Raw genomic sequence first — 26,161 nt, forward strand, 5'->3', positions numbered from 1 at the left:
TTTGGTTAAAACAAAAAGTATTTTGTTAAAAGGTTAAAGCACTATATTCTGATAGTAATCATTGCTATAGAGTGTCTGTTCCAGTTCCAATTTTGTCTGCTCATTTCTTAATGTCATCACTTCCAATTTCACTTGTATAATCTATATCCTGATTGAGTTCTCTATCCTGATTGGATAAAATTGGAAATGAAACTGAAACGAAAATTCATTTTCTGTTTTATAAAGAGCTGGAGAGACAAGGACACTTCTTTTACTGAACAAACACTCTATAGCAATGAGTACTATCAGAATATAGAGCTATTTAACACTTTTTTTAACCAAAGAAAATCACTAACCCTACCTATAATTAATTGCACACATGTGGGGCAATACAGCAGTGTTCCAGCAATTTCTAACATTTCAAATGGCCATAACTCGCGGTGACCATTGTTCTGAACAATGCAATACAGGACTACATTTGAAGGCTGTGTGTAGCGGCCTGAAAATCTAGTAATTTATAAATCCTGTAACTGTGGCGATTGTGTGATTGAGGCTTTATGCAATCCGTATGAGAGTATATACTGCCACCTGGCGGTAAGTAAACATGGTTATTGTAGAGAAGGCATTGAGACTAACACAAAGAAAAGGTGCAAAGAAAGATACTTATATTACTTTCCAATATCTTCATATTTTTTATTCCCTTCCTAAATCATCTGGTGCAATTATCTGAAAAAATATTTAATATGATGAAGATTGAAATTCTTCTTTAGGAATAACACCTTGAGTTGTAACATCTTGATTTTGAGGGGTCCTAAACACAATTGAAAAAACACAACAAAATAAAACAACTACAAGCACTTCAACCAAACAAACTAATAACAACAAACAAAACAATACAATACAATACAACCAAACACAAGTCAAAGTATTAAACTCCAGCCAGGTAAAACAAAAACAAAAAAGTTAAATATGGCTGTGTTATTGTTTAGAATATCAATTATATGGTAATAGTGTAATACTAGCCTAGATTATTAGGCTACTAATGTTGGTGGGAGAAAAAGACACTGATAGGACTAAAATGCTGAATAGGGCATTCCACTCCAATAGAGATTTCCAAAAATATTTATTTAATTCTGTGAAAAAAATAAAAAGAAAAGGTATAAAATATAGTATATCATATAATTACATATTCCATTTTTTTCACAGAATAAAATGTTTTATGGTCATGATTCACCAGGACCCTGGATGGCTTGATTTTAGGCTTAAAATAATTGATATAAATAATTGTGTAAATCTCTATGGGATTTTTTTAAATAAATAGCTACTACATGACATGTATGTTGTGTGCATTTGGGGGGTATTGGGTTTCCAGAGCAAAGCTGCTGCTGATATTTTGTTAACACTTTACTTAAAGGTCATGTCTATAATGCATTTGCGCCTATAAGGCATTATAACACCTGTTATAAATGTTTATAATCATGTATGACATGACAATGTTAGGGATATTATAAGTGCTGGTTATAATGCATTATATGCTCAGCAGAACAGCACATTATAACATTTACATTAATTTACTTCTCTCGGTCTCTGTGCTTTAGCCTGGTAAACCCTCCCTCCAGAAATCTCAATTGTATTTTATTTCCTGGAATCAAATGGAAATGAGATTTCCAGAGGGAGGGTTTACCAGGCTATCTGTGCTTATGGAATGTAAAAATATTTTAAATGAATATGTGGCTGGCTCTTAAAAGAGACGTTTTGGGGTTCGGGCAGTGATAGATCAGTTTAAGCACGTTCTCCACGGATACGACGGGCCAGCTGGATGTCTTTGGGCATAATGGTCACTCTTGGCGTGGATGGCGCACAGGTTGGTGTCTTCAAACAGACCCACCAGATAAGCCGGCTGACAGATCTGCCTTTTTCATGATTGGTGGGGCGCTCACAGACAGTACTAAGTTGAAGATATAAAAAGTTTCGTGTTCCTTTTCTCAACCACATTTCTTATTTTCTTTAAAGGTTTATTCTAGAAAGACGCATATACCATGTCTGGCAGGGGTAAGACCGGCGGAAAGTCCAGGGCTAAGGCCAAGACCCGCTCATCCCGTGCCGGGCTCCAGTTCCCCGTGGGTCGTGTCCACAGGCTGCTGCGGAAAGGCAACTATATGCCCAGCGTGTCGGTGCCGGCGCCCCCGTCTATCTGGCGGCTGTTCTCGAGTACCTGACCGCTGAGATCCTGGAGCTGGCTGGAAACGCAGCCCGTGACAACAAGAAGTCTCGCATCATCCCCCGTCATCTCCAGCTGGCCGTCCGCAACGACGAAGAGTTAAACAAACTGCTGGGTGGAGTGACCATCGCTCAGGGCGGTGTGCTGCCCAACATCCAGGCTGTTCTGCTCCCTAAAAAGACAGAGAAAGCCGCCAAGAAATAGACCACCTTCATTTGTTTGACTAACCCTAAAGGCTCTTTTAAGAGCCATCCACTATTTTCCCCGGGAAGAAAATGATTTGTGTTTTTAGTATAGTTTGTTGTGTATATATATATACAAATAAAAGAATAATATAAAGTATCTGATAACGTATGTGTGGTTATAAGGAACTGACAGTCATGTTTGTTTGTATAGGCTGTCATTGCTTATTTTCAGATACAATTAATACAAGGCGGACTGTACCACGTCTTTGCAGCAATATTACATTAAAACAATTTAAGTAAATATAAGCTCTTATAGAATCAACAAGAGTTAAACTGGGTTGGAATTAAAGTCCTACACTGCAGCGTGTAACGGTCATTGCAGTCTGTGTTCAGTCTTTAGCCTATATTTTAGTATATCACATTCTATCTATCATTGGGTTATAAGCTCATAGATCACTTGCTATTATGCCCCCCCCCCCCCCCCCCCCCCCCCCCCCACACACACACACACACACACACACACACACACACACACACACACACACACACACACACACACACACACACACGCACACACACACACACACACACACAGTCACACACTGTCACACACACACACACACACACACACACACACACACACACACACACACACACACACACACACACACACACACACACACACTATATATATTTACATATACATTAATAAATTGCTATAGTTTAATTTGCACACAATCAACCTGATTGCATGTGCAGCCTTATCTCCATATATACAAAAAAACATATACCGAATTATGTTAGCATTTATTCTTGTGGGGTTAGTTGCACTGTTGCGTTTAGTGTTTTAAATGGACCCCAGTGGGTGCTTTTTGTTGCACTGTGTATTTTAAAGATGTCAATAAAAATATATTAGATTCCATGGTTTCATATTTATATTATATTCCATGCTGATGGCATTTGCACGAGGAGCATTTAACTGCGTCCTGTCCTTATTTGTATAACGCCGCAAATGTAACGTGTCATCATTCTGCTCTGACGATTTCCCCTTATGCTTTGTGCGCTTGTACATCTCTTGGCTACGATGGTGCTTGCCTCGAAGCATAGCTCCCCTCTAACGGGATTCATTTCTGATTATAGCATTAGGGAGTCAATCATTCATTGACACACAATTCTCACTGCTGACAACTATATTAATCAAGGAACTTTCTTTAAATGAAGTTGTGGGTGGCTCTTAAAAGAGCCTTTGTGGGGTAACTGGCTGTGTTGATGTTTACTTCTTCTTAGCGGCTGTCTTCTTGGGTTTCGCCGCCTTGGGCTTTGCTGCCTTCTTTGCTGGTGCTTTCTTGGCGGCAACGGGCTTCTTCACTTTCTTGGGACTCTTTGTCGCCTTCTTGGGGCTCTTGGCTGCTGGTTTCTTTGCCTTCTTGGGGGATTTCTTAGCGGCTGCGGGCTTGGCTGCTGCCTTCTTGGGGGATTTCTTTGCCACGGCGGGTTTCTTGGCTACCGTCTTCTTGGGTTTGACTGCCTTCTTAACGGGTTTCTTTGCCTTCACTGCTTCCTTGTTCATCTTGAAAGAACCAGACGCGCCGGTACCTTTGATCTGAACCAGGGTACCCTTTGCTACCAAGCTCTTGACGGCGATCTTGACTCGGGCCTTGTTCTTCTCCACATCGTAGCCACCGGCAGCCAGAGCTTTCTTGACCGCAGCCAGGGACACACCGCTCCGTTCCTTGGAGGCGGACACGGCCTTGACGACAAGCTCGGCAACGCTGGGGCCAGCTTTCTTGGGTTTGGCGGCAGCCTTCTTCTTGGCCGCTTTAGCCGGGGAGGCTGCAGCTGGAGCTGGGGCGACTTCTGCCATTCTCTTCTGGTCCGGATTTTAGATACAAAGTCTGAGTAGAGACTGATGGTGAAACAGGAGGAGGGGGTGGAACTTAAAGGATGTGTGAGAACCATGTAGACTCAGCCCGCTAGGTCAGTACTATCTGTGCTGCAGAATGCTGAGACAGTTGTGTTTTCTCCACAACTAAAACCAAATAAAATATAGACTGAGAACTAGATTAGAGTCAAATAACAAATGGAGCAGATAGCAGACAGGTTTCACTTCATAATCAAATCATGTGGAGTGCTGAGGACTCTTGTGATTTGTTTGAAGATGTTTAAAACCTCACATATACACGGTTACATGGATAGTAGTTTGCCAGCTTTCCTCTGTCATTTGTCTTTTAAACTAGTTTAAACATAGAATACCCAGTTCTCTATTTTCTGCAGAGCAAGCTGAGATGTCTGACATTGGAATAACAGTAAAACAGGTCGTCGGTGGCAAAGGTTTTGTTTTAAATGTACAACTTTCCAGTGCCTGCAAACACAGTGGATACTTATGAGACGACACTGGTTCATTATCTGGCTCTGCTAAGCTCTTGTTTAGTTATTAATTAAAAGAAACCTGACATGTTTCATTTCATTTCACACTTAAATGTATCATTTAAATTCCAATCCAGCATATTTTTTTTTACAACGCAAGGTTACCAAAGTGCTGCAAAAAATGGAAAACTGAACTTAATATTATGGATGGCCAGTTGAGTGTAATCTCCACTTTTACAATGGTGACATTTACAAAACATAATGACACAGCTCTACATAATTTTAAATGTATAAACACAGCACACGATTTACAAGCAATTCACATAGCACATGTATACCCAGATTGCATCATAATTTATGGTAATATGCAATCTGGGTGTAAAATATGTCTTTGTTAATTTCATCAAAAGGAATACAGCAGCCAAATGTAACTGGGTTGTGGATGCAGATTACCAGTGTGCATTTGCATGTGCTTTTTTCTGCAAACATCTAGTATTCAATCAATACATTTGTATTAACACACTAGTTTCTCATGCCAACTCTACTAGTCAGACACGACACGGTGGCACTGACATTACTACTTATTTACCGGTTGTCAGCTCATAATTATATCTGCTTAAGAGCTCTATCCTATAATTAGCAGACAACTCTTTAAAGACACTGTGGGCGGCTCTTAAAAGAGCCTTTGGGTTGATGGTAATCGAATCGCAAATTAACCTCCGAAGCCGTACAGAGTGCGTCCCTGCCTCTTCAGAGCATAGACAACATCCATGGCAGTCACGGTCTTTCTCTTGGCGTGCTCGGTGTAGGTGACTGCGTCACGGATCACATTCTCCAGGAACACTTTGAGGACACCACGGGTCTCCTCGTAGATCAGACCGGAGATACGCTTCACTCCACCGCGGCGAGCCAGGCGGCGAATAGCGGGCTTGGTGATTCCTTGAATGTTATCGCGGAGCACCTTGCGATGGCGCTTAGCGCCTCCTTTTCCAAGACCTTTTCCTCCTTTGCCACGTCCAGACATGATTAATATTAAAGTATATTCAGAACAGAATAATTCTGTCGCAAAATCCGTGGGTACTTATGTGTGTTCTGAGGACGTATAGGAAGACAGGCAGCCTGCTCTGCACTGGGCGGTGCCTAAAAAGCTGCAGCCCCACCCCCTTTATTCTGGGTTCTATGTTCTGCATGACAATGGCCTCTCCAACGGTTATATTGGGCATGATTATAAAGCTGAGACTTTGTGAATGAAATTAACAAACTATTCCAACGTATCCATTATGTATACCATGTCTTTTTAAGAATACCATATTATAAATCATTGTAAGCCAGGCAGGCATGGGTGTAAAGTGGTTATTTTTTTTTACATGTATTTGGTTTTGGTTTTCAAAAACACTCAGTATACCATTCACATTATCACTCATGGTCATGAGTAGGTTCATCTCCATACTTCAACATGAATTGTGACAAATATACATAATACAGCAATAGAGAATATACATTTGTATCATTTACACTATTGCTCATAACAACATAAATGTTACAAGGACAGTAATAAGTAGCAAGCTGATATGTAGTTTTACACAGCAAAAAAAAAACACAAAACAGTACATCAAATAGTACAATGTAGGAGGATTGCTATGCATGTGTACATATTTGATGTGTACCTAATTAAACTATTTCAATAGTCCAGTACATGTATTTATTCATATAATCTATCTATCATCTAAACATATCTATCTATCTATCTATCTATCTATCTATCTATCATATCATCTACCTATCATCTAAACATATCTATCTATCTAGTTGGGGGGTGGTCATTTCTGGTGTTAAGCTTAGATTACTTTTCTAGGACCAGTTACACGTTGCTCTTTTGTTTCTCTCTGATCAAGGTACACTAATAAGGAAATTAAACACGTTAACAGTCAATATGAAAAGAATGATAAAGATTATCTATCCAAACTGTGTGTGTGTGTGTGTGTGTGTGTGTGTGTGTGTGTGTGTGTGTGTGTGTGTGTGTGTGTGTGTGTGTGTGTTTGTTTGTTTTAGACCTGTACCTTTAAATGATGAGTTTATGTATACATATTATCAACATATTACCAGTGTGGACAACATGAACATGAACGTTGTCTCTCTGTGGTTTCTGTTAGGCTACTGTCCCATATGGTCTACTCTGGCAGTTAGGATTCCTGGTTTCCAGCCTGGCAGACAGGGTTCAACTCCTAGTATGGGAAGATAGTGTATTCAAAATTGAGTAAGGGAGTATGATTTGGCAGAGACCAGAGATAATGTAGCCATGCGCATTATAACCTGCAACACACAGTCCCAGACTAGTAGACAAATGCACAAAATAGGCAATTGTATTCCTCATTTGACTTATTTCACCAGCAGATGCCTTACGTAGGAAAAAGGCCATTTCATTTGGTAGAGAATTACATAGTGAGCAAATGAATCATGTTATCTATGCAAAACATGTGTTCTCAGGATTTGACCAATTAAGATAGTGGAAATATGGAGAAATAGTCTGTTTTGTTCTTGCAAACATACGTCATGTTTTCGTTCTATTGGTGCATTTGTATATGGGTTTAATCTAGATATAAGGATCTTACAGCCCTGGATTCATAAATGTATATGCATTACACATTATGGAAATAGCCCTTTAAATAATTTAGATGGTTGGCTCTTAAAAGAGCCGTTTTGGGGCAAGATTGTTAAGTGAGTTTAAGCACGTTCTCCGCGGATTCGACGGGCGAGCTGAATGTCTTTGGGCATGATGGTCACCCTCTTGGCGTGGATAGCGCACAGGTTGGTGTCTTCGAACAGACCCACCAGATAAGCCTCAGCCGACTCCTGGAGAGCCATGACAGCAGAGCTTTGGAAACGCAGGTCAGTCTTGAAGTCCTGGGCGATCTCCCTCACCAGGCGCTGGAAGGGCAGCTTACGGATCAGCAGCTCGGTAGATTTCTGGTAACGACGGATCTCCCTCAGAGCCACTGTACCGGGACGGTACCGGTGAGGTTTCTTCACTCCACCGGTTGCCGGCGCGCTTTTACGAGCTGCCTTGGTGGCGAGCTGCTTCCTGGGGGCTTTGCCACCGGTGGACTTGCGGGCGGTCTGCTTGGTTCTTGCCATTTTTCTCACTCAGCAAGGCGAAGTTAAGAGTTGTGCTTAAACATATACAAAATGCTGGTTTTATTACAGCGGCGCTGAGACGCCGTCTTTCTCTGATTGGTCTCTGGTCAGGAACCTCCTTCTTTGGGAGGAGCCGCTCGCGCCACTAGTACTGATTGGAGGGGAGCGCATACATACTCAACCCGCGCTTTCGTTCGCTTAAGTGATTGGTGGGGCGCTCACAGACAGTACTAAGTTGAACATGAGCCAGAGACTCATGTTCCGGACTCGCGCGCCCGTTTGCAAACCGCCAAGAAAATAAATGAATCATTCATTTAAACGAACTCCACCAAAGGCTCTTTTAAGAGACACCAACTGTTTCACCCTCCCTGCAATGCATGGCGTTTCAATTTAACTCATCCCGATGAAAATATTGAGTTTAAGATAATAATGCACATTTTTCTATTGCAGTTAAGAATCTCTGCGTTAATCATCACAAATCTAATGAGCTGACGTTTGCGGATATTAATCAAATAGTTATATTTTGATTATGAAAGGTGAAGAGTACGTCACTGACATAGTCCCACACCAACGTGGATTATTAATGAAGACGGACAACTAGAGGTTGCCTGCATACATATGACATTTTCAAATATACTGCACGTCATGCCCCTTATTGGCCACTAGAAGTGTTCATTCACCTAAGGAGCTTTTTATGCTTAATATGTTCAGTAATGTTAGTCAATTAGATTAGTGATATTATTAAGCCAGAAATGTATGAAGTGCAACAGAAATACACTGCCATCTTTAAATTACTATCATCGGGTTGAGTGTGAAAACAGGGTGTGAAACAGGGTGTGAAACAGGGTGTGAAAGAGACTCTTAAGGTGAAATAGTGGGTGGCTCTTAAAAGAGCCTTTGTGTGGTTTGTCAAACGAATGGAGATTTATTTCTTGGCGGCTTTCTCGGTCTTCTTAGGGAGCAGAACAGCCTGGATGTTGGGCAGCACACCGCCTTGGGCGATGGTCACTCCACCCAGCAGTCTGTTAAGCTCCTCGTCGTTGCGGACGGCCAGCTGGAGATGACGGGGGATGATGCGAGACTTCTTGTTGTCGCGGGCAGCGTTTCCAGCCAACTCCAGGATCTCAGCGGTCAGATACTCGAGAACAGCCGCCAGATAGACCGGGGCGCCAGCACCGACACGCTGGGCATAGTTGCCTTTACGCAGCAGCCTGTGGACACGACCCACGGGGAACTGGAGCCCGGCACGGGATGAGCGGGTCTTGGCCTTAGCCCTAGACTTTCCACCGGTTTTGCCTCTTCCTGACATGGTTGTGTTTGATTCCTTGAGATTTAGAGAGAGAAATGTGTTTAAGGAGAGGAATACAGGACTATTTATATCTTCAAGTGGGCGGAGTTAAGTTTGTAAATGCTCCCCACCAATCAGAACCAGTAACGTACGGTTCCTCCTCAAACGACGTTCCTGACCAATCAGAGAATGACGGCGTCTCTCAGTTCAATGTCCAGTTTAGACAGTACAGTTATCAGACACTCTTCATACTATTGACTAATGTGTGATTTATATTTTACAGATTGTACAATCAAGCGACAATATAGTAAAAGGTCGCATGAATAAAGGACAATGATTTAGTGCTACAAAGTTTAACTTTAAACTTAAAACATCTGTATAATAGTGCTACTAAAATAACATTGTCAGTATTAAGCTAAAAAAAGGTACAACTAAGCAACATGTACAGGCTGCTGTGAATAGGATCCATTGTAATGATGAACACATTTTAAAACATATTACTGGGACTTTAGAGTGTCGTGTGACAATATTACATTGTTAATACAATTGTTATAATGAATGTATTAAGTTGTAATATAGTCCAAAGTAAAACGAACTGTTTGTTGAACATAATGCCGTTTCTGTGTGATGTATCATTATGTAGATATGCCATGGCTGTTAGATGTGATTAAAAAATAAAATAAAATGAGTGAATTCAATATGCATATTTATATTCTCTCCTAATAACTATTGCCACACTATATATATATATATATATATATATATATATATATATATATATATATATATATATATATATAATATTCATATCAATAAATATCAGTGTTTGTAAAATTACCATATTTAATTTGTACACAATCACCCTGATTGCATGGACAGCCTTATCTGTATCTAAAACTCACACCCAATGCTTGTAGCTGTTGTCTGTCTAGTCTTTTGTGTGTTGCATGTTTTACAATGTGCTTTCATTCATTTGGTGCTTTTTGATGCACTGTGTACTTTTAAAGACTTTCATATATTTATTCATGTCGCTTTTCCCCTGCTTCCCCCCCAGATTTTCTTCAAAATAGCAAATCTACAAGCTCACAACGCCTACCGATGTACAGGCTTTAGCGCTCATGTGGCCTCTTTTGGGGCTAGTTTGCATATACCTTGTGCTTATTTTTCTTTTTAAATTGATAACTAATCATAAACGTCAGTGCCAAGATATGAAACAAAAGAAAAGGGAACTCTTCAAATAAAGTTGTGGGTGGCTCTTAAAAGAACCTTTGTGGAGTAAACAGGTTGCTGTGTGGATGTTCACTTCTTCTTAGCGGCTGCCTTCTTGGGTTTCGCTGCCTTGGGCTTTGCTACCTTCTTTGCTGGTGCTTTCTTAACGGCAGCGGGTTTCTTCGCCTTCTTGGGACTCTTGGCCACCTTCTTGGGGCTCTTGACTGCTGGTTTCTTTGCAGCAGGCTTCTTTGCCTTCTTGGGAGATTTCTTAGTGGCTGCGGACTTCTTAGCTGCTGCCTTCTTGGGCGATTTCTTTGCCGTGGCGGGTTTCTTGGCTGCCGGCTTCTTGGGTTTGACTGCCTTCTTGGCGGGTTTCTTTACCTTCTCTTCAACCTTCTTGTTGAGCTTGAATGATCCAGACGCACCGGTACCCTTGGTCTGGAGCAGGGTACCCTTTGCCACAAGGCTCTTCACGGCGATCTTGACGCGGCTGTTCTTCTTCTCCACGTCGTAGCCATTGGCGGCCAGAGCCTTCTTGAGGGCGGCCAGAGACACACCGCTCCTCTCCTTGGAGGCGCTCACAGCCTTGACGATGAGCTCCTGGACGCTGGGGCCGACCTTCACGGGCTTGGCGGCGGCCTTCTTCTTGGTTGCTTTAGCCGGGGAGGCAGCTGGGGCTGGAGCAATTTCTGCCATTGTCTTCTGGTTGATGTTTCAGATGCGCCTGACTAAAGTCTGAGTAGAGACTGATGAAATAGAGGAGGAGGGGGTGGAACTTAAAGGATGTGTGAGAACCATGTAGACTCAACCCACTGGGTCAGTGCTCTGTGTGCTGCAGAATACTGAGACACTTGTGTTTTCTACACAACTAAAACCAAATAAAATACAGACGTAGAAATGGATTTAAGTCAAAACAACAAATGGAGCCGATAGCAGACATGTTTCACTTCATAATCAAATCATGTGGAGCGCTGAGGACTCCTGAGTTTTGTTTGGAGATGTTAAAAACCTCACATATACACCATTACAAGGAGAGGAGTTTGCCAGCTTTCCTCTGTAATTTGTCTTTTAAAATAGTTTAAACATAGAATATCCAATTCCATATTTGCTGCAGATCAAGCTGAGATGTCTGACTTTGGAACAACAGTTAAACAGATCCTCTTTGGCAAAGCGTTTTGTTTTAAATTTCAAACTTTCCAGTGTCTGCAAACACAGTGTTGCTGTTGTCCTTCCCTGTGGCCAGTTAAGCTCCACTTTTCCAATGGTGCCATTTACAAAACATATGACATATTACATAATTATTACTTGACATGATTTCAAATGTATAAACACAGCACACCATTTATTTACAAGCAATTTACACAGCACATGTATACCCAGATTGCTTCATAAGTAATTATAATAGGCAATATGGGTATGCAATATATATTTTTGTATTTTATCAAAAGGAATACGGTAGCCAAGGAGCACAGCAGAGGAAAATAAACACCACATGTGTATCAGTTAAATGTGTTAATGTACATTAGCTGGCCACCACTGACACCTAAATTAATTATGGCAAATAATGCCATGACCAGTGTTGAGCTGTCACGCTCATGCATATCATGCTTATGAGGTCTGATCACTCGCTATATGCGTAAGACTACACAATGTATGTATAGGTATATACTATATATAGGCCTTACTCATAGTGCTCACAATCACCCAATGCATGGACAGATCTAAACATCACATCATAATTTATAAATGCTAAGTTTATTTGGTGTTTACATGGACCACAGATTGTAATCCTTTTTAGGTGTTTTTTGTTGCACTGTGTACTTTTTAAAGGTGTAAATGTAAGGTCCATTCTGCCATCTTAAAATATAGTTGCTTTTTTGTGTAAGCGTCACATGGTTCATGAAAGGCGCTAAATAAATTAAAGCTATCATTATAGAAAGTCCAGTGATTTTCCACAAGATAAAAATACTCTCGGTGTCCACTACATTGTTTTAAGTCAAGCCTGGTTACATCAAGGTCTATTTTTGAATGAAGGACAATCAGCAGAAACGACTCCAGTCAAAGGGACACTAGAATATGCAAAAGACCCTCAGTAAAGTAGGCTACTCAAATTCTACTATAGTACAAGAAGCCTACTATGCTATTTTTTAACAGTAGGCTACCTACAATCCATTACATCTCCATCATTTTATAGTGTACTGTTTATCTAAGCTTTCTCTATCTTAACATTGATCATTTAGGTATTTATTTTACCATTACAATGAATACATCTTTTAAAGGCAATACATATAGTACAAGAACCGCTTTTGTAATCCGTTTAAACGAATGGGGGGGGGGGGGTGCAGTGTCAAGTATCACATTTCTAATAAATAGCCGAAGTAGTTCAAATTAAAATCTATATGGATGCGCCCTTTCTTGATAATATGGGTGGTCCTTAAAAGGACCGTTGTGTTTAGAGCGGACTGTAGTTTACTTGGCGCTGGTGTACTTGGTCACAGCCTTGGTGCCCTCAGACACGGCGTGCTTGGCCAGCTCACCGGGGAGCAGCAGGCGGACGGCGGTCTGAATCTCCCTAGACGTTATAGTGCGGCGCTTGTTGTAATTAGCCAGCTTGGAGGCTTCACCGGCGATGCGCTCGAAAATGTCGTTGACAAATGAGTTCATGATGCCCATGGCCTTGGAGGAGATACCGGTGTCAGGATGGACCTGCTTCATGACCTTGTAGATGTAGATAGCGTAGCTCTCCTTCCTGGACTTTCTGCGCTTCTTACCACCCTTGCTGGCGGTTTTAGTGACGGCTTTCTTGGAGCCCTTCTTGGGCGCTGGCTTGGCGGGTTCCGGCATGATTCTCTCCTTATGGGTTGAAGTAAAGAAGTGTGTGTGAAACGCTGTCGCACCAGTATTTATACCATGCCAATGCAAATGAGGTGTGCTACTCCCAGCACATGATTGGTTGGTGCCACTGCTTATGCGACTCACAGAGGGAGGTGTCTTACACTGTCTCTGTTTCTGCATGTTTCCCCGCCTACTAGGGATAACGTATCATAAACATTTAGGGTAAATCTATATTCAAATTGGAATGAATAGCTCTGTTCCACGCTCCAATTTCAATCCAGTTGTAACATACTTTTCTATCGATACATAATTTATAGATAGATGGTTTTACACATTCCCGTATGGTCTAGCCTAGCGGTTAGGATTCCTAGTTTTCACCCAGGCCGCCTCGGTTCGACTCCCACTATGGGAACTTATTCCAAACTGAATCAGGGAGCATGACATGGTGCTGGCAAGTGAATGTGAATTTCATATGCGCTCAAAAAATAAGTATACCACGGTCAAATAAACTCTCTGCACTAGACAATATAGAAAATGCTGGACCAGTGGATATTGGTTTCCCTATATTAACTCCTTATCTTAATCTTGACCAGCTTTTATAAAGCTTCTTATAACAATTACATTCGTGTCATATTACTTATCTTCCTGGAATCTATAGCTTGAAGATTTCCACAAGTACAATGTGCAGAGAGTTGTACAACCTCAACTTTGACTGTCTTGTCTTGTAATCTGTAAAAAAAAAAATAAGTGGCATGATGTTACATCATGGCCACTGCAGTGTACTTTTCCTCCATCTCATCCAACCCTGTCCCCCACTGGCGACTCTTTGAATAGCATACACATACATGAAAACAGACAGGTTATCTTGGCTGTTTTTAAGCGTCTATATCCCGAATCACCCAATTGTAACTAAAACGGTCAGAATGATGTTATGTTTTGTGTTGTTATTTACAATATGACCATTCCAAGCTTGAGTGTGCACTACGTGGTTATTGAGAGATAGTATTGAGACCCGTTCACTGACCATGAATCATTTATAAGAGTCAAACTGAAACCTAAACCAAATAAGTCTAACCTTATATTGCCAACAATAATGGAATAAACTCTGTAAAGAAAGTGTAGGTGGCTCTTAAAAGAGCCTTTGGGTTATCGGTAAGTCAGTCCGTCATTTACCCGCCGAAGCCGTACAGAGTGCGCCCCTGTCTCTTCAGAGCATAGACAACATCCATGGCGGTCACGGTCTTTCTCTTGGCGTGCTCGGTGTAGGTGACGGCGTCACGGATCACGTTCTCCAGGAAAACCTTGAGGACACCGCGGGTCTCCTCGTAGATCAGACCGGAGATACGCTTTACGCCGCCACGGCGAGCTAAACGACGGATAGCGGGCTTGGTGATTCCCTGGATGTTATCACGAAGCACTTTGCGATGGCGCTTAGCGCCTCCTTTTCCAAGACCCTTTCCTCCCTTTCCTCTGCCTGACATTTTAATGATATTGTTGAATTTAAAGTGACTCCTTGAGCAGAAGCCATGCATACTTATCTGTGTTCTGAGGACGTATAGGAAGACAGGCAGCACTGGGCGTTGCCTAAAAAGCTGCAGCCCCCCACCCCCTTTATTATGTGTTCTGCATGACAATAACCTCTCCAACGTTATATTGGGCATGGTTTTGAAAAAAAAAACAGAGACTTGGTGGAGGCAATTAACTATTAAAAAAGCTACTATCTCTCTATTTATACTGCTATTTTAAAACAATGGTGAAATGGAATCCACGTTGACTGTGTACAAAAGTTATATCGGACCATTATATGTTTATATAACAATATATGTTACTGTTTAAACGTTGTGGTGCTGCTATTCTTGTCTCCCTTATAAAATAGAACATTTATTTCAATGGGACAAGCATGGATAATCTATTCTAGGTGTTCATTTTCACTGAGCTCTAGAATATTCAAATGCATCACCTGGGGCTGAAGTGACTAAAATAGACATGAGACCTTAAATCAAAAAGACATTTAGAAAGGCCAACTTAAAACAGTGGACTGGATAATTAAATGATCATTATTAATAAAATAAATCACAACAAATCACCCTAGTTTCTGTTTTCATTTGGAGACATGGCTCTGTTTTAGTTGGTTTGTTTAACTACCGGTTATAACAGCATCCCTTTCTGAGTTTGCCCATACCCTTAAGAGTTCACACTTGCAACTAAGCGCAAGCACAAATGTGTGTGCTTTTTGTAAAACCTGTCCATCTTGTGTTTTTTCCCCAGCATTTTTTCTTAAATGTATTAATTGATCTGATCTGACAGACATAGATGTTTGTATATATTTGTTTAAATAATTCATTTAGAGGTCTATGTATGTGAATAAATGTGGATGTATTCTATGCATTGCTGTGTATGCATTACTTCTACATTGCGTTATTGCTGCTTTTATTTATGTATATATATTTATATATGGGCCATATCACCCATTTTCATATAATTGGTCCTCTATTGTGACAACGTTTTTCCCCCGACTGGCACTACTCCATGTAATTTTGGATTTTATCTATTTTTTATTAAAATGTATATGTCATCAATAGCTAAATCAACGATGTAATGGTTAATACAGTTAGAGTTAGCTAACGGTTACACAATTTTAAACACACATTTTAGAACTCCATGATGCAAATATCCTGCTGCATGATTAATTATCATTGCGTTCTGTATGAAAATAGTGGGACTGCCATAGCAAATATGTCCATCCCCATATCAATTAGGCCTGCCTTTATAGCAGCATGGGACAGAACTGTTCAGTAAATATATCACAAGTGAACTGTTGCTGTACGTTATTTTCTTTGGTATAAAGCTACCTGGGAGCAAATATGTATTACTCATGTATTTGAATTGACACATCGTCTGATTTTGTTGATTGAATACTTTAATAACAGGAAAAAGACATTCGGCTTATTATACAATTGTTTTGGATTAGGGTCTACTCACAACAAATAGTGTGTGTGTCTTAATATTTTTACTTTTGTAATTCCATAACCAAATATTGTTAATGGTTCCTTACATTCTGGTGTTCTTTCCATTTTTGCTATATTTTAACACCCTTACCAGATCAATCTGCAGTCTACACAATACGTGAAAGATGGTTCTACAAACAACTATTTGCTTGGCATCAAATGTAACGGGATAATGCATGTGTGACGGGGATCGAAATCATCAAGGATTGTTTTATTTTCATTTTTAATGAATACATAATAATGTGAATGCAGTGTTTTCTACTGTTGCAGACAAAATGTCCACCTGTGGTCATTGTAGGCCTGATATGCCTGTTAATTAGACCGTTGACTGGCCTACTCGGGAACAAAGGCATTTGGGGAATGCGTCATGCCCCACCTGTGTCCATATAATGCCTATGCAGATGTAACCCCATTATAAGTTATATAATTGAGCATGTTATATAGACTCATTGAAAACCCACACATCCATGGTCCTGGTGACAAAAACGTGGCCCTCTCACGCATAAGGATAGCAGTCGCCAGAACCAGGGGAAATAATGTTATTTGGAGGGCTCTATACTCCTTTATCAATCATTCGTTTTATTTTGTGTTCACAAAGGGCTAGAGATGGTGAGGAGAGACCCCTATCACGGATCAAATAGCCCAGTCCCTGTAAAATGGTAATTGAAAAAATAAAAAAAAAGGTTTATATTTTCCCTTTTAGAATTACAGCCATAACTGTTAGTCGCCTTGTGGGGTTTGGAGAGTGGAAATCTTTTACAGAAATAAGTGGGTGGCTCTTAAAAGAGCCGTTTTTGGGTTGTGACAGTGACAGGTGAGTTTAAGAACGGTCTCCACGGATACGACGGGCCAGCTGGATGTCTTTGGGCATGATGGTCACAGCTGACGTCATATCATTGTCATCTGTCAATCACAATCAGTAGGGGTTGTACTACACAGCTGGTGCTAATAAAGGGATCACGGCTTGCTCACTCGTGAGATTCGGTCAGTCAGTGTCATGTGAACTACATGCAAGTGTGTGGCGTCTTTTATTCCTCCGTATTAGTCCAAGGCTATCCAGACCTTTGCTGGTAATGGCTGCTGCGCCAACAACTCTCTTCCTCGACCGTTGCCTGGGGCGATGAGGACGGCGGGGGCGAACCACGCCTGCCCGAGGCCACCGTTTTAGAGCCACGCTTCTTTTTCTTCTTCCCAGGAACGGGTGCTTCGTCAATGTCACTGGTTTCCCTACACGTGTGCACTGCAGACACTGAAGGCTCCATCATGGCCGAGAGAGAAGTCCAACAAACTCCACCTCCTAAATCTACCTCCACTGTGACGGGGCAAGAGTCTGAAAAGACCGAAGATGATGCCTGCAGCACACCATCCGCTGGATCTGGCCTCATTGTAACTGAGCAGCAAGTGTCTGGAGAGCAGGGAAGGACAGCAGTCTCGTGTACCAAGCAGCCAATCATGTTAGGAATGGGTTGCTATAAATCCGTGTCACGTGTGCAGACACTGAAGGCTCCATCATGGCTGGCTGAGAGATTAGCCCAACAAACTCAACCTCCTGAATCTACCTCCATTGTGACGGGGCAAGAGTCTGAAAGACCGAAGATGATGCCTGCAGCACACCATCCGCTGGATCTGGCCTCATTGTAATCTCTCAAGAACAGATTCTGACCTGAATATCAGAAAACAGAGGTCGCTGTTTTTCATTTTCTGTGGGGTCTGGCTACGCGAGACTAGCCTCATTGTGACTGAGCAGCAAGTGTCTGGAGAGCAGGGAGGGACCGACAATGATTCCGATTACACCCCCCCCTTCTGCATCAGCGCTTGCCGGCTTATCACCATGATTTCACCACGTCGCCCTACTATGAGCCCAGCATCTCACCAAACAGGAATTACGTGCAGCCTGGAATCTTCAAGGCCGCTGAAATAAAGATGAAACGAGAGCTGGACCGCATGACTGCAGAGCAACGCCAGCCGTGGAAGCTCACCAATACCGGAGGCAGTGGCGACCTGGGAAATGAGCTCAGCATCCATCGTAGCACGTGGCAGCATGAAACCTGCAGACGTGATACGGATTTATTGCGACCCACTCCTAACATGATTGGCTGCTTGGTACACGAGACCGCTGATGATCCAATCATGTGTTGGGAGTTGTACACTACATTTGCATACCGTACCGTATATAACCGTGCGCTAAACAGAGCCGGCGAGCCGGGCCTCTTACCCATTTAAAGTTCGAGAATAGGTTGAGATCGTTTCGGCCCCAAGATCTCTAATCATTCGCTTTACCAGATAAAACTGCGAGCTGTCGAGCGTCAACTATCCTGAGGGAAACTTCCGTAAGTCTTTCAACTGTTTCGTGCCTCGACCCGTTCAACCGGTGCCCAAGAAGGCCTTCAAGAAAGCCGCCACCAAGTCCGCTGCCAAGGGTGGCAAGAAGCTCACAAGGTCCGGGAAGGAGAGCTACGCCATCTACATATACAAGGTCGTGAAACAGGTCCACCCTGCCACCGATATCTCTTCCAAGGCCAGGCCATGGGCATCATGAACTCCTCCCTCAACGACATCTGTGAGCGCATCGCCGGTGAAGTCTCCAAACTGGCTAACTACAACAAGCGCTCCACCGCCGTCCGCCTGCTGCTCCTCGGTGAGCTGGCCAAGCACGCCGTGTCTGAGGCATAGACTGTATAAAGAGAAGGTCTGAGGGCACCAAGGCTGTCACCAAGTACACCAGCTCCAAGTAGACTGCTTAATTCTCTCTAAACCCAAAGGTCCTTTTAAGGACCACCCATGTTATCCTTTAAGGAGTTGATCCAGTGCATTTTCTAACTGAAAATTGCATGTCAAATGGTATAGTAATCACATGGTGATAATAAAAGCGTGGTATAGGGTGGGAAACGGTGTAGGATGATGGGGAAATAATGCAGATTGCACATCAAACACAATCTCAAGTAAAATGGAGATTCTGCATCATTAGTTAGTATATCCACACCGCTGGGCATGTATTAATCTATTTATGTTAATATTTGTTTTTATTCTTAGATGCATTTTATAAAATGTGGCAAACGCATCATTTTAATGACTTCAAAGGCCAGTCCACAATCCAATGCAACCCCTTGCAACTGCAACTACTTGCAAACATAATCCCCAAATTAAATAGCATCGGTCTGCAACTGGTCAGTCCACACCGCTGCCTAATATTACAATTGCTATAAAACCTGTGATAAACTGGTACATTTAGGTTTGATAATGAAGTACTGTGCATGTTCAAATCATGTATACTTGACATTATTCCTGGCTACTTTTGAAAACATACATTTATCTAAAAAAAAAAACACTTTTTTTTTATATTTGCAATTTAACTTTGAGTTGTCCAAATTGTTTAGGTGCCCAGTCTGCCCACTTGACCTGTATCCTCCTCACCCATATGAGGCTGGAACAGTAACTGTGAACAGCATGAACAGTCACTCACACATAGAAATTCTGTGCATAGTTAACAAACCACACAAGATCATTTGGCACCTTCCTCCCATCACCTGGACCATTATATCGCAAATGATCTCTGACCCTGTGGGTCAGTGTCTCATTAAATGGGAACACGCGTTAATATTATCACAAATAGCAATCTATAACACAGATAATAATCACACCAGACAAAAGGGTATAAAGGATATTATATATTTTTTTGTCTAGTCTAACTTTTCATCAGGGTGGAAAGTTAATGGATATTATATTGTTTGTCCACAAAACATACATTAACCCATATATATATACTTTGGCTATTTGAAAATAGCCGATCTAAAAGGTCACAACGCGTCGTTTTGCGATGCGTTGTGAGCTTGTAGATCTGCTATTTCCCAAAGATGTTTTTTGTATACATGACGAACTTACACACTGCATAATGAGTACTTTTACTTTTGGAACTTTAAGTATAATTTGGTGCCAATACTTTTGTACTCTTACTCAAGTACATTTTTAACACCAAACTTTTACTTGTAGCAGAGTATTTCTACATTGTGGTATAAATACATTTACTTAAGTAAACAATGTGAGTACTTCTTCCACCACTGGGGCTATGACATGAAACCCCTCCAACATTGCTAACACTCAGCATGAGTATCCATCCACCCTGCTGAACCACAGGGGCGCCCGCTGGTGCTCAGGGTGGGAGGGCGTTGTTAAGCTGACATTTTCTATCTTTATTCTCTCTACAGGGTGACTGCATCCTCACACGACATCAGCTATTATATTCAATCATGTATTGACAAAACCAGCTCACAACGTGTCATGAGTTTGTAGATTGGCTATTTTCGCTATTCGTATAATCCCTTGGGAAGATACAGGAAAGATTAACACCCTTGGTCGTTTTATTACTCCCCTCACCCAGGGCAAATCAAGGCTGGGCATGTGAAAACGTTGCCACCAGGCAGAACCCTTGTATGCACATATTTCAACCTTTTAATGTCACTTCATGAAGTAATGCCCTAATTTGTCATACTAGTGTCACACTTAAGTAGCAAAAATAGCCGATCTACAAGCTCACAGCACTTTGCATTGCAAGCTTGCAGATCTGATATTGTTGAACAAAAATATCTAAGTGAAAGTGAATGTGGTTAAGTGTGTGTGGGTTTTATAAATATTGGAACCAATGAAAAGTATTAACAAGGGATATATTGGAACACAGGTTATTTTTTCGATTTCCTGAAAAATAACCGTTTTGTACATGGTTTCCACCGATAGTGATGATAACCAACCAATATAAAGACAGATGAGAAATCTGAGGGGTAAAACTTTCTTTACTTGATTTTATGATCCATAATAGTTGTAATCCTTCAGTAATGGACTAACCAATATTCTATACACTGTCCACAGAGTACTAAAATATAAACTCAAGTTCATATCAAGATAGGCAGTATTTTCTTTAAATGAAAAAGGCACATACTGTAAGTCAATGCACTGCTAGCAAAACCCAAGCAAAAGAAATATTAAAAAGTCAACTAATGTAAACGCAGCCATATCCATAACCCTAAATGAAGGTATTAAAAGATGAAAACAGATGTCCATTTGGTTTACTAAAATGATGCATTTCTACCTCCACCTGATCAGATTATGTATAATAATAATAGTGTAACCTTTAGTTGTTGATGCGGTATTTGGCCAAGTACATTTGCACATACTGTATACCTGGACATTGTCCTAGGCATTTAACCCATCGTAACTATTAGGAGTAGTGTTCAACTATTGAACAGCGCCCGGGGATCAGTCAGGGTTTAGTGTCTTGCTCAAGGACACTTCGACATTAAGCCAGGAATCAGAGATCAAGCCGGGGTCCCAAACATCCGCTTTATCTCCTGGCCCACTGCCGCCCCTTGGATCATCAAGCTTTGGTGACTGTAATAAATTTGACCCAAAAGGACACAAATCCTCACAAAATCATATGCCATCTTGGGGAAAAAATGGATGGAAAGTGGAAGCCTCAGATTTTCTCCATCAAGGTATGTTCACAAGCATTTAATTACAAGCGCCAACCATCACCTTCTTCACATTCGAACCCGATGCGAAGCGACAGCAAAGCTCGCAGAAAGCAGTCACCTTATAAAAAGCGCAGATCTGATCTGCTTTTCCGGCCAAGCACAGCACTTCCAAAAGCTTTTTCTTCTTTTTTTTGTTGCGCCATGGGAACAAGAATTTCCAAAAACAAAAAATGATATGATGTGTGAACATGATTATGTTCAGATGACGGCATTAGAGGTCATGGCCTCACTTTGAGTGTTAAGGTATGTGCCCAAAAAAAAGGACCTGAAAATGTGTATCTCAGTCAGTCAGAGAGAGCTGTCTATAATCTTGCCGTTTTACAATGAAAAAGACACAGTTTTTGGTCTGCAGATAGGTTGTCCATATGCTATTAGGTCAAGAGAGTTTCACAAATCCATTAAGAGCAGCCCCGTCCTGAAAGACAGCGGCACTCAGAAACCGTCAACCAGATTACTTGGCAGTCTCTGTGTGAAGACACTTGAGCTGCTCTGTGTGTGTGTTTGGTAGAGGATGGTTCTCAAGTCTCCTCTTCGGCTCTGCTCTCCTCCGCCCAGCCCTCGTTCCCCTTCTCCATTTGCTTCTTCTCCGCTTTGGTCTTGAACCTCAGTCCGTGGCCTGTGTGGACAACAGAGACAGGTTATACACCACCGCTTCCCAAAAACACTGGGTCGGGAAAAGTTAAAGTTACAAAAAAACTAAAAACATTTTCAGAAATGAAATAGAAATCTTTCAACAGAATGTCTTAAAACATTTTTTTTAAAAGGAGTGGAAATAGCAGATCTACAAGCTCAAAACGTGTCATGGTGCGACACATTGTGAGCTTACAGATCGACTATTTTCACTGATTTGGGTCCCAGGGAGACATCACCTTTTTTGGGTATTGAGCATTACAGTTTGGGAACAACTGGGTTGCACAATATAGATGAATCTCGGCATGCTGTGGTGCTCCCATGGGCCAACGTTTTAGTGAGCGATGGCGAGTTCTCGTCCTCACAGGACAAAAAAATTACAATCGAGGCTATTTCGCAAGGGCTCGGCCCTTTGTACAGGACAATGTTTAACCAGAACACTGGGTGGCGCTGTATTCAAAAGCACCAATCATCTCTGGCCTGCCTCACAAGGACCACAATGACACCATCTTCCTTTCATAAATCTATCAAATGGGCCATTGATGAGTTTTCGTGTGTGTGTGTGTGTGTGTGTGTGTGTGTGTGTGTGTGTGTGTGTGTGTGTGTGTGTGTGTGTGTGTGTGTGTGTGTGTGTGTGTGTGTGTGTGTGTGTGTGTGTGTGTGTGTGTGTGTGTACTTACTTGGACAGTCTGCGATCTCTACTTAATTGACTGGGGTCCTCCAGGGGTCTATACTTGGTCACCTCCTTTTTTCCCCCCAATAGCCAATCTACATACAGCCAATCTACAAGCTAACAATATCCCTTTGCAACATGCATAGAGAACCCCACATGTAAAATGTGTTAAAAGAAAGTCTTTGCCGAGCAGTGCTGTAGCAAAATGTGGAATATAACATTCACTCAGGTCATGATACAGACACCTGCTGTCAAAATGCTTCTCTTCACTCTTCTACCTCATGTGGTCGGCTATATCAGTGTTTCTGAAACTTTTTCATGTCAAGGACCCCCCAAAATGACACATGTTAGCCCGCAGACCCCCATTTGAAAAGATACACCAGGGACCCCTATAAGAGACCATTTTAATTTCAAGGACCCCCAGCAGTTGATATGCATTAGGACCTAAATGTGATACCATTTTGATCGCTGGGACCCCCAATCTACACTGCAGTATCATCAGGGTTAACTTAACACTGAGAGCGTACAAATGGAACCTTTGTATGCTCTCTGAGTCCATGTGGTTCCTATAACTATATCAACCATTTGGTTGGAGACCCTCTGGAACCCCCTCACGGGCCTCTGGGGGTCCCCAGACCCCACTTTGGGAACCGCTGAGCTACATGACTCACCTTTGGGTTCCCACACTGTTCAAACTTGATGTACTTTGCTACAAAAGAAGAAGAAAAAAGGTCATTTTGTTGCCTGACATGATTCAACTTTTCTTCTAGATATAAAACAACAACAACAACATGCCAATTATATTACTACTCCATATCCATTTAGACTTTAATCAAAAAGAAAAAGAATAACCTGAATATATTGAGTTCTCTTCTAGTTTATAGTCCAATACTTTAGACAAGCAGATGAACAAATGTTAAACAGAGAAAATAACCAGGATATGGTTGGCGACGCTGTTGATCTTACGTTTCTGCTCAGGACAGAAGTTCTTGTTGGGGTTGCGGGCTTTCTTCTTCTGCTGGTTTTTGGAGAGAGTGTCAGCAGGCCCATCATCAGAATCCTCCAGCGCCCTCTTGTGACAAACCGTCTTCTTCACTTCAGACTCCTGCCCATTGCCGTTGGGAACTTTGGTCTGTAAGTCAATGTTAAGTCATAAAGAGCATGTCATTATTTTAATACAACTACGAACCTGGAACTGGGCTGGATTGGTTTTGTCAATGTGGATAGGGGCCGTTTAAAAAAAAAATGTTATCCAACCCCTCAAACTGATATGTATCCGGGGACTAAGTGAGGATGAATAGTAAGGAGAAGTGAAGTGATGACTCACGGTGGTCTGACGTACGGCTGGCATATCCAGTGAGGGAAGGGCAGGCCGTTCGCCTGTTTCTGTCCCACCTCCTCTCCTTTGGCGATCTCCTCCTAAAATGACAATTTAGGCCTTTAGCAGATACTCCTATCCAGAGTGCCCAACAAAGTGTGAGATCGGAGTAAATGCTAAGTGCAACTAAATGCTACGAAGCTACGATTGGGATCCTGGGTGACACAATGCAAATATCACAGGGGTGAGCGTTTCTTTAAGTGACTGCGATCAAAAGAAAATCCTGCACGTCCGTATCGTCCCGGAGATTACAATACAAAAGCGAAGCAAGGAGGCGGGTCTGACCTTTGGAAGCATTTCTCAATTGTTAATAAGCAGCAAGCCGACTCCACTGTGTTGCTGTCTGCCGTGGTCCTGGAAAGGGCGTCTCTCTCTCTCTCTCCCCGTCTCTCTCGCTCCCCGTCTCTCTCTCTGCTTCTGTTTGTTATGTATTTGGGTCCTAATGGAAATTTTGTGGGACTAGGCTAGTACTTATATGTATATAATTGCAGGAACGGGAGCAGGACTAAGAAAACAGTCAACCTACAAACAGACAACCTAGGATCATATGCAGAGCTGAATACAATGAACTGTATACAACCAGCCTTCTCGCATCTGGGCGTAGCGCACCGTCTTGTCCATCTCCTTGAACACACGGATCTTACATGTGATGGGAACAGACAGCTTCTCATGGGCCAACTTGACTATGGAAAAAGAAAAGCAGGATGTTAACAGCAGGTATATATACTGTAAAATCCTGAGTGGTAAAGCTCCAATCTGGGGAACTTATCTGCAACTCCACCAATCTGTATTGGTGGAGCATTAATACGATATAACTAGCACATCTGCAGTGGTTGGAGGTGGGTGGTCTCCCTACTCTTCCATTGAAAATGTACGCCCTGGTGTCGGGTAGGACACCTACTGGTTGATTCAGGCAGTAGTACTGCCTGAAGCTCAATAGCACAATATGTTAAGATGTTATTTAGTACATCTTTTTCAGTTTCATCTGCATACTCCTGAGTAACAAATGTCTAAGGGTTCATTTGGTTCCTTTTGAACACTCTCTCTTTTTGTTATATTAACAGTCAGGATGTTATTGTGCAGGTTTACAATGCAATGGTGAAGTAATTCCATACTGCCAGTAAAGATTGGTATCTTCCATCAACCTTCTTCTTAGGGCAAACATAAAAGTTTGCACAGTTAATTGCAATACATATTGAGATAATGACTAATGTTAATTTAAATGATCAAGAATCTGAAATAACATTTAATAAATAAGAGCACAGTCAGAGATGAAGGATACATGTGTGCCCAAAGGTATTGCAATGAATAGAAAATATAAATTAAGATAAAAACAAATGCTATATTGTATAAATACAAAGGATTTTTTTCAACCATTATGTGCAGCCCTAAAGCAGACTTACTCATTTTCTCCAGCAGCTCCCATTCATCTTGAGGGAAAACTCCATAACGCCCTTAGAAAGATAAAGCAAACAGAATTAAAGGTTCATTCCTGTGTGCCTTGCATAAAGGGGAGTACAATTATATTACACTACGTGAGCTTTAAACCCTTTTAAACCCCTGCTCTCTCTTGTGTTTTCCTCTACATGTAGTGAGAGTAGCTCTACTTCCTCTGTGTTTTCCTCAACATGTAGTGAGAGTAGCTCTACTTCCTCTGTGTTTTCTTCAACATGTGGTGAGAGTAGCTCTACTTCCTCTGTGTTTTCCTCAACATGTAGTGAGAGT

The 26,161-nt window shown here is 41.7% G+C and overlaps 7 protein-coding genes and 1 pseudogene across 8 annotated transcripts; 1 reads left to right on the forward strand and 7 right to left on the reverse strand.

Annotated features, from left to right (window-relative positions):
• The first annotated feature begins 2,018 nt into the window (after positions 1–2,018).
• LOC311055467 (histone H2A-like) lies at positions 2,019–2,404 on the forward strand (annotated as a pseudogene). The gene has a single exon. The product of its transcript is annotated as a histone H2A-like (transcript).
• Positions 2,405–3,658: 1,254 nt separating this feature from the next.
• Positions 3,659–4,249, reverse strand: LOC311056364 (histone H1-like; the record flags this gene model as incomplete). Its single annotated transcript, XM_084072931.1, has 1 exon — positions 3,659–4,249. The coding sequence occupies one exon, from the start codon at positions 4,247–4,249 to the stop codon at positions 3,659–3,661; it is 591 nt and encodes a 196-aa protein (XP_083929057.1).
• Positions 4,250–5,464: 1,215 nt separating this feature from the next.
• Positions 5,465–5,776, reverse strand: LOC311056389 (histone H4; the record flags this gene model as incomplete). The annotated part of the gene is made up of 1 exon (XM_084072962.1): positions 5,465–5,776. One exon carries the CDS (start codon positions 5,774–5,776, stop codon positions 5,465–5,467), a length of 312 nt encoding a protein of 103 aa, XP_083929088.1.
• Positions 5,777–7,476: 1,700 nt separating this feature from the next.
• Positions 7,477–7,887, reverse strand: LOC311056376 (histone H3.2; the record flags this gene model as incomplete). The annotated part of the gene is made up of 1 exon (XM_084072948.1): positions 7,477–7,887. One exon carries the CDS (start codon positions 7,885–7,887, stop codon positions 7,477–7,479), a length of 411 nt encoding a protein of 136 aa, XP_083929074.1.
• A 925-nt stretch (positions 7,888–8,812) lies between these two features.
• Positions 8,813–9,196, reverse strand: LOC311056377 (histone H2A-like; the record flags this gene model as incomplete). The annotated part of the gene is made up of 1 exon (XM_084072949.1): positions 8,813–9,196. One exon carries the CDS (start codon positions 9,194–9,196, stop codon positions 8,813–8,815), a length of 384 nt encoding a protein of 127 aa, XP_083929075.1.
• A 1,278-nt stretch (positions 9,197–10,474) lies between these two features.
• Positions 10,475–11,083, reverse strand: LOC311056360 (histone H1-like; the record flags this gene model as incomplete). Its single annotated transcript, XM_084072927.1, has 1 exon — positions 10,475–11,083. The coding sequence occupies one exon, from the start codon at positions 11,081–11,083 to the stop codon at positions 10,475–10,477; it is 609 nt and encodes a 202-aa protein (XP_083929053.1).
• A 1,773-nt stretch (positions 11,084–12,856) lies between these two features.
• LOC311056383 (histone H2B-like) lies at positions 12,857–13,231 on the reverse strand (the record flags this gene model as incomplete). Its single annotated transcript, XM_084072955.1, has 1 exon — positions 12,857–13,231. The coding sequence occupies one exon, from the start codon at positions 13,229–13,231 to the stop codon at positions 12,857–12,859; it is 375 nt and encodes a 124-aa protein (XP_083929081.1).
• Positions 13,232–14,391: 1,160 nt separating this feature from the next.
• LOC311056385 (histone H4) lies at positions 14,392–14,703 on the reverse strand (the record flags this gene model as incomplete). The annotated part of the gene is made up of 1 exon (XM_084072957.1): positions 14,392–14,703. The coding sequence occupies one exon, from the start codon at positions 14,701–14,703 to the stop codon at positions 14,392–14,394; it is 312 nt and encodes a 103-aa protein (XP_083929083.1).
• Between the last annotated feature and the right edge of the window lie 11,458 nt (positions 14,704–26,161).

The sequence above is a fragment of the Gymnoscopelus microlampas genome, assembly GCF_963454915.1.
Source record: "Gymnoscopelus microlampas genome assembly, chromosome: 11".
NCBI classification, from domain to species: Eukaryota; Metazoa; Chordata; class Actinopteri; order Myctophiformes; family Myctophidae; genus Gymnoscopelus; species Gymnoscopelus microlampas.